This window comes from Camelus dromedarius, chromosome 23 (genome assembly GCF_036321535.1).
Source record: "Camelus dromedarius isolate mCamDro1 chromosome 23, mCamDro1.pat, whole genome shotgun sequence".
NCBI lineage: Eukaryota > Metazoa > Chordata > Mammalia > Artiodactyla > Camelidae > Camelus > Camelus dromedarius.
In genome coordinates, this window is record NC_087458.1 from 25,344,938 (window position 1) to 25,360,532 (window position 15,595).

Sequence of the window (15,595 nt, forward strand, 5' to 3'; positions counted from 1 at the left end):
TAATGGTTAAACGATTATATTTCATTGTTTTAAAGTTGCATTTATCTGATATCTGGGATGTTGTGCATCCTTTCACTTCTACGTTGACCGTATTTTTCTTTGCTTTGCTCTAATTTACCCATTTTTTCTTACGGATTATCTTTCTAATACTGATTTGTAAGAATTTTGTAAAATGTATTTTGCACATGAACCCTTTATTAATGTTGCAGGTATGTTTTCCCTGTCTATTGCCTGCCTTTTAACTTTGCTTGTGGTAACTTGTGGAATGGAGACTTTCCATTTTGTGAGAATGTCAGTCATTCCCTTTATGGTCTGTGTTTCATGTAGTATTTAGGAACGCCTTCTTTATATAGGGTTATTTATTGTTTGTAATATTTTGTAATATTGTTTCTTTAACTCCACTTGGAGTTTATGTAAGTGGATAGCCAGTTCATCCAACCCTGTTTGTTATATAGTCCATTCTTTTCTCATTGATTTGAAACCTCTTTATCTTAATCTCAATTTCTGTGTATGCGCAGATCTATTTCTGGACTTTCTATTGTGTTCCTTTTGTTGTGTTTTTCGAATTTCTTTACCAATAGTGTACTTCTAATTACAGTAAGTTACTGTATCTTCTGAAATCCGAGATGACAAAGATTACATTTTCTTTCAGTTAATTTATTTTGCACAGCTACTCTTCCTACTTTTACCTATAGTTTTTTCCCTCTTTTCTCTCTATTTGCTATTACTTCTTATTGTTGCTGTAATCTTACTCTACCCTCTTCTGATTTGTGGCTGTTAAATTACATGTGAACTAGAAAACTAGATAACAGACTGCTGGTGTATTAGATAAAATAGTCTCTAAATCGATGCAATGAAGAATTCACATGAGATTGATTTGTGGGTAGAACGTTCATGCTTTCATACATAAAATTTATTACATACAAGTTTCTCAGAGGCTTAGATTTTTTTTGTTTCTAGGTTCTTAGCAATATTTGCTGAATATGCAACCTATATAAAAACATTCATATGTGTTAAAATTATTTTTCAATTGAAGTATGGTTATTTTACAACTTTGTGTTAGTTTCAAGTGTACAGCCAAGTGATTCAGTTATTTATATTATATATATGTGTGTGTGTTCCATTATAGATTATTATAAGATATTGATTATAGTTCCCTGTGCTGTACAGTAAATCCTTATTATTATTTATTTTGTATATAATAGTGTCTGTTAATCCTGTACTCCTGATTTATCTCTTACTCCCTAAAATTATTTTTAAAACAGAAACTAGGTTTAAATCACTTTGCTAAACAACTTTATTTCCATCATTTTATGTTAATGAAAGTTGCCTTTTAATAGGGAAACAAAGTAAATATAACCAAGCTCATTTTTTGCTTTGGGGTTTTCTTTTCTAACAATATAATAGAGTGTAAAATTAAAATGAAAAAAAATCAGGTAACTAAGTAGAATAAGATATTATTGTTATTCTAAATAGCTGTAGCCACAAATGCTGTTACTAGAGCAGCATCTGTTACCATGGAGCATCTTTAACTCAAGGTCAGCTTAAAAAAAAGCTCTGACCTGCTTTATGCTTTGAAAAGATAATTCTCACTGACCTTGGGTAGCTATAGCCTTTATTGTACCTAAATTGCTGAGCTTACATGAGGAACTTAAAGTAGCCATCCCTTTTTTACTGCAAAATCAATAGAATCTTACATTAGCTGTTCAGTTATAAAGCATAAGAAATAGAGAATTAGTAGTGCTATGTTATTTTACATTTATGTATTCAAATTAAATGAATAGATTCAATATGCTTTTTAAAACTTCATTTTAAGCTTTTGTTTTTTTAGAGATATCTCTTGGTACTGTGAGTTAGTGTGTGTGTGTGTTACATACTACTTAGAGAAATACTATTTCTCTTACTTGTGGACGTGAATTGTTTAAAAATTTCTGGGATCACACTAAGATTTGGAGCATCTAGGAGACATAAAAGAACCTGTACTTTAGAATTTCTAGACATTTCAAGCATAGAGTGCCCCCAGAGATCTAGAAATAGGATAGGTCTAAATTATGATTAGCACATGGAATCTAGTCAGAGCTCACTTGGGCAAGAAACATACCCTTTTAGGCGTGGGGTTTCTGAAGATATGTGTGTGTGTTTGTGTGTGTGTGTGTATCTGTATCTGTACTACAAGATTGAGTAAATCGATATGCTATGTGATGAAACTCACAAAGTGGATCCTGCCTGCAAAGATATATATTGATTGGCCCACACAGTTTTAAAAATACTAGATTTATATGGCTCCTCCTATCCGACAGCCTGGGCAGCAATTAACTAGATGGGCTTGTGCTCTCCAGTTCGCCAGAATCCATACCAGTACTTATCCTGAATGTGTCAGTTGCTGTTTATCACATTTGCACAGTTGCCCACTTGCTCAGCTCATTTTTGTTCCTACCCAACAACTGAAAGTTTGGAATATCTAATTTATAACCATCATCAGTCTTCATCTCTTTCTTTGTGTCTGGTGCAACTAAGGTAAAAATGAGTAGATAGCAATTTAATATAGTTAGAACAATCAACTCATTTTTTTTCCAGAAGTACATTATTCATGTTCTCATTTTCTGTTGCATTTTTTAATGCAATACTTAATCCTGAAATATTTAATCTACTCTCTGCTGAATCCTCCTGATTTTAGCTTCCAACACCTTGACTCTGCCTTCATCACCTCTGTCTGCAGTAATGTCTTCCTTTTCTGAAGTTTTAGAACACTTATTTTCTCCACACTCTTAAGCTTATTATAGTAGAAATTTAGAAAACCTCATTCAATTAAAAAACACTTGTGTTCCTGTGAAGAGGCCTTTGATCAGCCTTTTCTTAATATGGTTCACAGTTCATTTTTTTCAAAGAAATACGTATATTGTCTTTTGAAGACTAAGAAAGTAGTAACTTAAAATTTTATTTTTCTAGTTTTCTGAATTGGCCTTTGGACATTAAATATTGTTTTCCTTGCTTTCAGTTACAGATGAGGACACAGTAAAGAGGTATTTTGCCAAGTTTGAAGAAAAATTTTTCCAAACCTGTGAAAAAGAACTTGCCAAAATCAACACATTTTATTCAGGTAAGTAGTTTTTTGGTACTAAGGAAGGAGAAACTCTGTCATGTCATTGTTGAAACTTCCCTATAATTTTTAATTTGGAGGTTATTTTTCTTGCTATGTTGTAATTAAGGCATATTTTCTTTAGCTGAAGTAGGAATGCATCACTGTTTGAGCCTTATATGGTCATTGCCTAGAGTCTCTTTTAGTTGCAAGGATTTCAGGACCTCAGTGATAGAGCTTCTTTATAGCCCAGTCCAAAGCATTAAAGAGTCAGAAACTTGATTTTATCATTTGTCTCAGGTCTGAACAACTCAGTTGCACCTTATTAATTATGTCAGTTTTACGCCTTTCTGTTGCATGGAACACTCATCCGTCTCTAGGGCACGGTCTCCAGAGTGGCACCTACAAGATGCTATTAGAGTTGAGAAGAAAACGTTACAATTTCTATTTATTTATGTCTGATCATTTAAAATTTTGTTTTTTATATATGTTTACTCTTGTACTCCTTTAACTTCTGTTATTCCATCTCACAGAACTCATATTCCTTGGCTGTCATTCTGTTCCTATTGACCAAGCTCCTCCCAGTATTACTTCCATTTCCATCAGTTCTTGTGCTTTTCATCCCTTTACCTTGCGTTGCTTCTGCCTAGGAAAACTCCAGCTGTGGACAAACCCAGCCTTTTACCTTCTTCATGTCTACCTCCAGGCTGCTTAGGACAGCTGGAAAAAAAAATCACATAACAGAACAAATTTGAAGCAGTGTAAATTCATTGTTGCATTCTTAACTATGTTCTCAAAGCTGGCTGCGGGTCCTAATCAGTGCCCTTTTCCATGCTCCAAAACCCATGCTTTTCTAAACCCTATACCATTCTCTTCAATTCTCTGATCCAGCCATCTTCCCCGTAATGCTCATTATACCTCCTGCTTTACAAATAAAAATAAAGACCTTCAACTCCTATTGGTGTGTGATATTTAGGCAGATCTATGCTACTCCCTGCCCCCAGATACCTATGGACGTTCTTACCCTTATTTGTTTTCCTCCAATATTTGTAGAAAAGATATCCCTTTTCAGTCCATGGTGTGTTCTACAATTATTAACTGAATTTCAGCCCCTGGAGACCTTATTCCAGAAATTATTTCCTCTAAGATTTACTGAATAAATGCATTATGAACTTCACTTTTTACTGGTTTAGTCTCCTTAGTAAGTCATCCCCTTCAAACAGAAAGTAAATAAATAAAAAGGAAGCAAATATCTTAACTCCTTCTCACTTTTCATTTATGGCTGGATTTCTTCCTAGGCAGAGGGAGCAGTTTATACAAAAGCACAGCTGTGAAAGGACACAGTGTGTATGCACGCCCTTTTCACTAGGTTATAAGTACCTAGAAGGCCAAGACAGAGCAGAAATATTATTTGAAACCATGCAAATGGATAGATTTTCAGCAAGGGAAAAAATGAACAGAAGGTATTGTACTGTTCAAGGCCAAAGATAATTTCCGCAAGTAGGAAGTAAGAGGATAAAGAGGGACCAGCAATGTAGATAGAGGAGAGGGCAGCTGTATAATGTAGAATGAGTAAGAAGAGACTAAAAGAGGAAGGCATTTCTAGTGGAAAGAGTGTTTAGACTGAGATAAGGATACAGTCTAGAAAAGGCTGTAAATGAGAAATATACAAGGTCAAGTTTATTAGCCTGTTTCTTTTACTGTGATTGTTCTGGGAAAGATCTCTACACCCAGCTCTAAATGGATAATTTAGATCACAAAAAATAGATAATGCTTCTTAATTTACAAAGAAAAATATCTACTCTTAACAATAGATATATATTTTATGTTTGAGTTACAGTAAATAATATACAAATAATGACCCCATTACACAGACAGATGTGTATGTGTTATGTGTGTTTTCATGCATCTGGATGTGTGTGTAAGCAATATATTTGATTAAAATTTTTTTCATGAAAATAATAGTTATCCTTACTACTTATATTCTGTTTTCTCTATTTCTATTTGATTTTTAAAATGCTGACTATGATACACTAAATTGCTTCATTACCCCATATTGAGTTACAACCCTCAGTTTGAAAAATGGTATCTTAGATTTGGTTACTTTTCAAAAATAATTTTAGGCTTTCTACTGTTAAAATTTGGGGAGCTATGATTTAATGACTTCCTTTTTCTTTATGTATTGGCAAGGCTGTTAGGGCATATCTCTTGATGTCATCATAGACTAGGTACAAATTGATAGTCTTCAGACTGACTTTTTGCCAGGTCAGGAAGTGATGGGTAATATGAAGACATGATCGACAGAAATAGAATTTGGCACTTTTCCTAGACGGTATCATTTTTCTGCTTATTTAGCTTCCTTCTCCATGGCAGATTGTCTTGTAGACTGCAATCCTCAGATACTAGGGCACATGAAAAACTATAAATAATATAGGGGTGAGTTCATCTTATAAACCTGCCTCCACTCAGTTATGTCTCACAAATTATTTAATGGTCACCTAAAAGTGGTCATTTTTTAAGTGAGATATAATCTTGACTGAAACCTTTAGGAACCCAAAACAAAATGCTATAAAAGCCAAATAAACAAAACATAGAGTGCATACTACTAAAATACGGATATTTATTTTCATACTGATTCTGTTTCCTACCAATTACATTTTGGATTTTTGAATTATTTTTTGAAAGATGTTTACCACATAACCTTCCTAGGCCTCTGTGTACCTACTTGTAAAAAGAGCAAATTGATTTCCAGCACTTAAGGGTTTCACATGTGAGGAGTCAGAGCTATTTCCAGTATTTCACAAAACCTGATGTAAATTATTTTATTGTTCTTTAATTTTTATTACATATTTTTGGTTAATAAGACATGGGTATTTATTTAGATTCGTAGATAAAATCTTTAAACATTTGAAGACCATGAAAAGAGAGGAAAAATTTTCTTTTTTGAGAGGGAAATTTTCTAAAGGAGGGTTCCTTTTGGTGGTTAACATTGCTAATCAGTGACCTAGAAATCTCCTAGGTCTTTCCTAGCACTGAAAATGATATTAATCAATACAAACTGAAGGTTGTAGTGTTAGAAACCTTTTTTTGTGCTGACCAGCAATGAATGTCCTTTTCCTTTGGGAATACTAATTACTTCATGTCACATCTTTCTGTTTTCTTGGACTAGCTTGTTTTCTCCCTCTGTTTAAAATACTTGGCTTCTAAGCCGTGTTTTTCCATGCCTACGTTTTAAATAAATCTTAGACTGTATCTGTTGCTTTTAATATTCCATAATTCAAGCAGACAAGCCCTTTTTATTGGTTGGAATGTTTTAAATAGCTAAATGCTTTTTCCTTTGTTTTTAAACAATTTCAGTTTTTTTCTAGCTTGTCCTAATTTTTTTGGCTTCAGTTTTTATGTTAGGAACTCACAACCCTGTTACGTGCTTTTTCCTTTCTGTACCAAAAAGGAGGGAGGGAAGGAAGGAAATTGCAGTAGTTATTTATAGGTAGAAAAATTATGGTAATAGAAACAGATTTATTTCTTGGCTGTAAAATATTTTTAGTCTCCATGCAAATGTGAGACCATAGTTATTCAAAACTATGCCTATTATACAGTTATTCGTATAATCCTATTATACAGTGTTTTGCTATATATTTTTCTTTATTCTTACTGAATTTGAGGCACTGTATAACCACTGAGTATGTGTAATGAAACATAAGAATCTCTTTCACTGAAATACTAAATGTTTATTTTACAGGTGATTATATGTATCTAGTACCCACATATTTTAAACTATGACTTAATAACTAGTTTTGCTCTTCGCTTATGTGTATGTTAAAATGTCAGTTAAATATATTTAATTAAGTAGAGTGACCATAGGTTTGTAATATTGTTTAAAATTCTGTTGTCTTAGAGTTTCTTCCTATGTCTTTACAACAGAATCAGTTACTTAAGAGCTATTAAATGTTGGGAGGATGGGGGAAGTTGGGGAAGTAAATCAAAACAGCTAGTTTGGCTTGCTTTCTTGTTAACATATCTGATGAAAATTTAAATTACAATTTATGTTCTATCCACAGTAAGTGTTGCTTTCTTCGTTTTGTTAAAAAAAAGTCATTGATAGATTTCTATTAAAAACAAGTCATGGGAAACCAACTTCCTTTTCTTTCTCTTCTTCTTTCTTTCCTTCTCCTCCCCTCCTATTTTTTCATTTCTTTATTTCTAAGACTGAAAGAATGGAGAATGCCTAGAGTCATGAGGTAACATAGTTTCAGGATGGCATCTTCACAAAAAAAAAAAAACAAACTATCGTCTAAATCAGCATTCTTTTAAACAGTTATAGATTGCAACCCAATGAATAAATGGATCTGGAATGGATCAGGAAATTACAATGCTTTGGGGTTACCACAGGCGTTTTTTTTTAAATATGAATAAAATATAGTGGAATGGAAAATATCAGAGTACATCTGATTTATTTTCTTATGGATTATATCTATTTTTAAAAAATTTATGTACAACATGATACTTGTTATTTTAGAGTTTTGCAAAGTACTGTGAAAATAGACATGAAGAAGCCTTGACTTTACTTGGAGGAAAAAAGGATTGAGAAAAAGCCTCCAGAATAAGTACCATTTAAATTGGGTCTTTGAAAATGTATGGGCATTTGCCAAATGCTCTTGGAGGAGTGTGTTTGGGGATGGCTGTTGGGGAGGTGGTGGGAAGAGTTGAAGTAAGGGGATAGTTGGACAAGGAAAAAGCCTATCCAGATGCATAGTGCATTAAATTACGTGACAGATAGCAGTCCACTGAGGCTCGAGTCGTAAGAGAATAAGGAGCATTGTTATAAGACAGAAAAGTGGAATGGAATAATAGAATTTTTTTTTCACACATGGAGATTTTAGACTTACGTATTTGAGGTGTAACAATTTCAGGTAATAAGAATTCCAGATAAAAGCAGTGGGAAAATTGCATGTAATGTAACAATATTAACTATCCTGAATCATCTATGATGGGTCAACATTTTTATAAACTTACTTTATATTTCAAGTTAACAGTGAAGTCCATAATTTGAATCAGCAAATGAAAACATTGCAAGACAAATAAACACAATAAAAGTATTCTAAGACATAAACTTTATTTTATCAAGAATTATTCTTCAGTTGCATAACAATATAATAACTTTGTTATTTTGAAGATACCTTGTATTTCTAAAATAACTTTTCTAAAAATAAAAATATATATACAAGTCTGGTTAAAACTGAAAAAGATCTTGTTAACCTTCATTTTAGCTCTTTGAGGAACACATAGGTGCTTGAAAGTTCTTAAATGGTTATTGGAAATTTTTATCAAATATTTTATTATATATGAGCTTATGGAATTAAGTGTATATTATTAAAATAATAATCTGTTTTTATTTAGAGTTGCTTGATTCATTGGCATGAATAGAAATTGGAATTTATTACCAAAATCAGCATTTTTAAAATTACTAATACTCATTTTTATTTTTTATAACTATATGTGTAGATCTTCATTCATAGACCAAAATACATTATAAGTACACATAATACCTTTTTTAGGTTTTGTGCTGTCCCACGTAGTTGAGCTTTTTGGAGCTCTGACTCTAGAAAACTGAGGTATCATTGCAAAATAGACTTGGACCCTTGTCAAAGCAGTGTTTCTCATCCTTTTTAAACCTGTGCCCCTTTTTTTGTAATTGTAAGGAAGGGCTTTAATAAAATTCATCCATCGTCCTTTTCCATTCCTCTTCCTGAGTCTTGTTTCCCAGAGGCAAATCCTTTTATCCAGCTTCTTGAAATTTCTTCCATATTGCTGAATAACATTCCTTCATTTGTTAGCAGATATATTATCTGTTGACTGTTGACTGTTGAGGACTTTGCATGTATATGACCTTCCATCTCTCAGCACCTCCTCTTCCCTGTGTAGCTGCAGGATTTGTTTTATACTAGAACACATACATTTTTAAACAGGGACCTCTGTTTTTTGTTCCATCAGCCATGGCCAGCATCTTAAGGCCTGCACTCTCATACCAAAGATTTTAGCCTTCATCCTGTGTTTCCTCTTACCATTCTCTCCCCATCCTAGTCTCTGTCCACAGTATTATATTTTTTAAATTGAAGTATAATTGTATAGTATTATATATTATGGGTATACAGTATAGTGATTCACAAATTTTTTAAGATTATACTCCATTTATAATTACTATAAAATATTGGCTATATTACCCATATTATACAGTACATCCTTGTAGCTTATTTTATACCTGATAGTTTGTACCTCTTAATCCTCCACCTCCATTTTGCTTCTCCCCCTTCCCCCGTGGTAACTACTAGTACCTTCTCAACATCTGTGAGTCTGTTTCTTTTCTGTTATATTCACTAGTTTGTTGTGTTTTTTTAGGTTCCATATGTAAGTGATATATTACAGTATTTGTCTTTCTCTGTCTGACTTATTGCACTCAGTATTGCCCTCCAAGTCCATCCATGCTGTACACCAGAAACCAATAGAACATTTTAAATCAGCTGTACTTCAACTAAAAAACAACCAACCAACCAACCAATCTGTTTAAAGTACAGTCAGACTGAACAGACATTTTTCCAAAAGAGCAAATCTAGATGGCCAACAGGAACATGAGAAGCTGCTCAGCATCACTAATATCAGGGAAATGCACATCAAAATCACAGTGAGATACCATCTCATCACACTTGTCAGAATGGCCATCATCAAAAAGAACACAAATAACAAATGTTGGCAAGGATGTGGAGAAAAGGGAACCCTTGTACACTATTGGTGGGAATGTAATTTGGTGCAGCCACTATGAAAACAGTATGGAAGTCTCTCAAAAACCTAAAAATAGAACAACCATATGGCCCAGCAGTTCCACTCCCAGGCATATATCTGAGACAAACAAAAACATTAATTCAAAAAGATACATACAACTGCTATTAACAGCAGTATTATTTATAAATGCCAAGATTTGGAAGCATCCCAGGTGTACTTCAATAGATGAATGCATAAAGAAGATAGCATATATATGCAATGGAATACAATTCACCCATAAAAAAGGATATTTTGCCATTTGCAGCCCTTCATTCACTTTTTTTTTTTTCACTTTAAAAATCAGAATTTTGTAATTGGCATAAACATTTCCTTTGCATCAAAAACAACAAAATACCTACAAATAAACTTATCCAAGGAGGTTACCTATACTCTAAAAACTGTAAAACATTGATGAAGGAAATTGAAGGTGATACAATGGCAGAAATGTATGAGGTAATGGAAATGTTCTAAAATTGGATTGCGGTGATGATTGAACAACCCTGCAGACTTACTAAATAGCAGCAAATTGTATGCTTACAGTAAGTTAATTTTATGGTATGTAAAATATACCTGAAAAAACTATTTAAAAATAAGTTTTTCATTATTTCAAAAACGAAGATTATAGAGCCATTGCCCTCAAAGAGCTCACAGTTAGTAAATAAAGCAAATAAATAAACAAAAAATTATATGCAGTGTTCTATGTATGCATGTACATAACCTTAAGGAGGAAGCTTCAAACTGTGTCTGAGAGTTGCTGGGCAAGAAAGATTTTACATAGAAAGTGATATATGTGATTAGCCTTGTAAAATAAGTAAGAGGTTTGCCAGATGGAGAGGCCATTTGTTTCCTGGCTTATTGCTGGCACACAGGTTCTTTTTCTTTCCAGTTTTTTGGACTTCCTGCATTGTAAAAATCCTTGTACTGAAAGATGTAAATGATTACAGAATTTATGTATTGACAACTCTGGCTGAGGAAGCTAAACACTGTGACCCAAGAAGTTCTGTACTGTTTTTGATCATGAGGATAATAAGACAAGCACATATGCGATAGAAATGCTTAACTTGTGTAAAAAGAACCTTGAGATTCATTTTCCCTTTGACTTAAGTGTGAAATTTGAAAATAGGTCAATAGTTCTGTTTCTTACAGTATGAAAGACTACAGAACAGTAAAATGCTATATAAAATTATCAGAAATATGCAAATTATCAGAAACAAAATAAAATATATGCTTAATATGGCTATAGACATAGAGTATCAAAGCCATGAGCAAAGAATAAGAAACTATCAAAATTGATTTTTAAAAATAATTAGAAAATTCTTAAATGAAAATATAATCATTTAAATCAATACCTTAATTAAACTGAATTAGGTAGAGCTTAAGAGAGAATTTATAAACTGGAAGTTAGAACTGAAGTAGTTACTCAGAATGCAGCACAAAGAGGTAGAGAGGAAAATACAAGATATTTTTAAAAACACAGCAAGGATGTCAAGAAGTGATATATAGTTGATGTCTATGATTTGCATTTTCCACTACCCAGTCAATATTTCCTTTGCCCACAGCCCATACCTTAGCTGGCTAGGCACTCTACTGGGTGGAACAACCCAAACTTTAATTCTTCAAGGGGGTGAACCCTCAGTAGTTCTCTTTTTTGATTGCTTTAGTTTTCCATTAATTTTTAGTATTGGTCATGGAAAGTACTAGGATGTGTTCCAGAGAGTCTCCTGGGTTGTAGGCGCAATCCTCCTTGCTTCTGTTGTGTTTTATCTGTTCCCCTTGGTAATTAGAATCAATCGCTGTAACCAGTAAACACCTTCTTTGCCTGTTGGTTCAGTGGTTTAATGAGCCCAAAATAGCCAGATGGCAATCTCATCTTCCAGTTCAGTAGCACCATTGTTGTGTTCCTCTGAAAAAAAGCATTTCCTCTTATGAACTAGCCAATAAGCAAAGCTCAAGTTGCTGATTGGGAAGCAGAAATGATGCGAGTAGATGATGAGGTATAATAGTGAAAGGAGCCACCACTACTTCCACTCAGTTGATTTCTAGACTGTGTATTTCGGCTGTGGGTAGGACAGCACCATGTAATATTGCATTCTTAAGTATTCTTAATACTGCATTCTGTAAGAACCCTACCCTTTAAGAGTTTTGTCTCCCAGCTCATTTCAGTCAGCCTTTCGTTTAAGGCCAGCCATTTCCGAGCATATGGTAAAACCATTTTAGTCCATGGATATGCCCATTGCTTTACTGCCATGAAAATGGAGAAGGCATTCCAGTCGATGTAGTGCTAGCACAAGCATTATAAGCTAGAAAGGCACGAACACATATCATGAACCCATTTGTTTCAAAGAGGACAAATCTCTGCCCCCTACATCCAGTGAATGCAGCCTGCCGCTGGCTGGCTGACCGGTTCCCAAGAGGAAGGGTAGCGTTTCTGGGGCTCACTGCTCGTCTCTACTGCAGGTCAGTAGCTGCGTTATGAGACACATAGCTACGTGCCAGAGACTGCTGATTTGCTCCAATGATGATACCACATCCAGACTAGCTGCTCCCTTCAGAGTGACCACTGGAGTAGGTTTATAATGATCTATACTTATTCTTCAGAATTCATCCAACTTCTGCACAGACTAAACAGATGAATTAGATGGACATTCATTTAAGCAGTAACCTAGGTGCTGCTATGAAGGATTTTGCAGGTGTAATTAAGGTCTCAAATCAGTAACATGAGAAAGTGAGATTATTCCAGGTGAATCTGACCTACTCATGTAAGCCCTTAAGAGGGACTGAATTATTCCTAAGGAGAGAGATTCAAAGCATGAATACTCATAAGGTTGTACAACCGTCACCTCTGTGTAACTCCAGAACATTCATCACCCCCGAAAAGACTCTGTACCCATTAACAGTCACACCCTATTCCTCCCTCCTCCCAGCCCCTGCCAACCACTAATCTACTTTCTGTCTCTATGGGTTTGTCTGTTTTGGACATTTCATACAAATGGAGTCACACAGTTTTATGGCATTTTGTGCCTGGCTTCTTTCACTTAGCATTGTATCTTCAAGATTCATCCAAGATGGTATCGTGAATTGGCATTTCATTCTTTTTTAATGGCTAACCAATATTCCACTGTATGTATATACCATATTTTGCTTATCGATTCATCAGTTAATGGACATTTGAGTTGTTTCCACTTTTTGATTACCATGAATACCAGTTTGTGTATGTATACAAGTTTTTGTGTGAATGTATGTTTTCAGTTCTCTTGGGTATATACCTATGGGTTGAACTGTTAGATCATAAGGTAGCTTTGTATTTAACCTTTTGAGAACTGCCAAACTGTTTTCCAAATTATGACACGGATCTACCATTTTGCATTCTCTCATCGCAGCTTTTAAATTCTGTATCTTCAATCTTCATCTGTAAAAAGAAAGGGTACGCTTGAGGTTTTATAGGGAGGGAAGTGTGGGATAGAATGAAAGGAGGGTGTTATACCAAAACATGTTTTTCCTATCTGGTTCTAAATATTACATGTAATTCTTTTCCCTAGAAATTTTAGGAAAATAAACTAATTAGTAAAAATTCAGAAGTCAGTGAAAACTTTCACCAGTTTTTTTATTCTGATGATTTGACAGTTCTGTTTCATTTCTTATAGAAAAGCTCGCAGAGGCTCAGCGCAGGTTTGCCACACTTCAGAATGAGCTTCAGTCATCACTGGATGCACAGAAAGAAAGCACTGGTGTTACTACTCTGCGACAACGTAGAAAGCCAGTCTTCCACCTGTCCCATGAGGAACGTGTCCAACATAGGAATATTAAAGACCTTAAACTGGCCTTTAGTGAGTTCTACCTCAGTCTTATCCTGCTGCAGAACTATCAGGTACTTCAGTTCCTAGTGTGGGGAATAGAACTTTAAAATGACTGAGCAATTATAATAAATGGAATTTCCTTGAACTATACTAATGGGCCAGTCCAAAAGGGGGACTCATTAGCATGTCATTATTCTTTTGGTTCTTATTAGGATTTCATATGTTCTTACTGACTGAAAACCAGGTAACAGAGATGGTAAAATAATATTAACCAGACTTTTATTTTTGAAGATCAGTTTTCCAAAACTTTTTTTTACAGTATTCAGGAGTAGCCAGTGACTCAAGGAGTAATAGTTTGCTTTCTATTTTTAGAGGCATCTCTGGTCGTCGTGAGTAGATACAAGAAATAATATTTGTCTACCCAACCACTGCTGGCTATGTAAGAGCATTTACGCTCCTCCAAACCTATGGCAAAATTTTCACAGAAGCAACTGGACAGTTAACTTTCCTGCAGCTAATGCTAATCATATAAAATACTGACTTTTCAACTTGCCAGTGAGAATCCTTTCAATCATATTATCCACAGGCTGTAATATGACTGTATTAAAAAAAAAAAACTTGCTAAAGAAATATTAAAACCCAACCTGAAGTTGAACTACCATGTATGCTAAACTATGGAAATACAGGGCATTTATTCATTTGTAATTCTTTATAGATTTGTTTATATAGTTAAATCTGTAAAGAATATATTGCAAAATGTTATTTGTTCAATAATAAACATTTAAATAGGCAAAACCATCTCTCTAATCTTTATAGAGACCTTATGTAGTATTCTTTTTCCATTTTATATTTATGGTTATTACTTCTAATCAAAGGTTAGGATCACCACAGGATCATACACTATATAGAAACTAGAGGTTATCCAATATATAAAAGTATAGTCATGGGTAAATATTAGAGTTTTAAAAATAGAAAGTAATTATAGTCTCATATCTTCAGTGATCTAAGTTGTTAATGCATGCACTTATTTCCATCTTTTTCATAATTCTGCTTTCTTCATTGGTAATTTAATATTATCATTCAAAGAAGAAACAATTGAAAAACAATTGAAGAATAAAAAAGTAATTATGTAAGAGGTATATAATGGGAAATTCCTTTTCTTTGAAATTTATCCATAGTTTTGTAAGTTTTTTTAAAAGAAAAAGTGTGTTTCTTCTTGTTTATAATGCTTTAAAACATTAACATTTCATATTTTATTAATTATGCTTGTGTGTTATGGGGAAATACTCTTGTTAAACTTTATTTTATTAATTTTGCCAGAAGTTTTTGTTTTGAATTATTATAAAAAGTTCCTTGAAAAACAATTAATTATAAAAGTTCTGATCTATCCTTTGTTCTTTGAGGCTGTCTGTTCTGTAAGAATACATTTATTTTGCATATGAGGAGAAGAAAATTGATTGAAAGCAGTCTCCAAAGCATAATGTAACCCAGGAGAGTTTAAACTGATCCATTAAAGTATGGGGGGAAAAAAACATTAACAAGCCAGCAAGGCAAAGCTTAATTTGGAGTGAAATCCCTCTCTCTTTCTTTCTCTCCCCAACCTCTCTTTTTTTCTAAACTGTTGGGAATATGTGATCAGCAAATTTGGGAAATCTGTGATTTAAAGAACTTTGGAAATCCATGTTTTCCTGCTTTTTTGTCTATTGATCAAAAAATAACAGAATTTGAGAATGTAGAAAAGTACACTGTTTTGATATTGTAGAAATAGAGAAAAAGTATGAGCTCCAACCCATTATCAGCAGAACCCTGTAAGTATGATCACTTCTTTTCCACTGACTCTTCTTCTCACTCCCATCCCCAAATAGAAGGAATGGAAGCAAAATGGAGTTAAGAGGAACAG

The 15,595-nt window shown here is 33.8% G+C and overlaps 1 protein-coding gene across 1 annotated transcript in view; it reads left to right on the forward strand.

Annotated features, from left to right (window-relative positions):
- XPR1 (xenotropic and polytropic retrovirus receptor 1) overlaps positions 1–15,595 on the forward strand; it is a 164,248-nt gene that overhangs the window by 90,651 nt on the left and 58,002 nt on the right. Inside the window, exons 3-4 of the mRNA XM_031435657.2 lie at positions 2,999–3,100; positions 13,543–13,766. Of these exons, the coding sequence (XP_031291517.1) occupies positions 2,999–3,100; positions 13,543–13,766 (326 nt within the window). The remainder of the gene's footprint in view (positions 1–2,998; positions 3,101–13,542; positions 13,767–15,595) is intronic.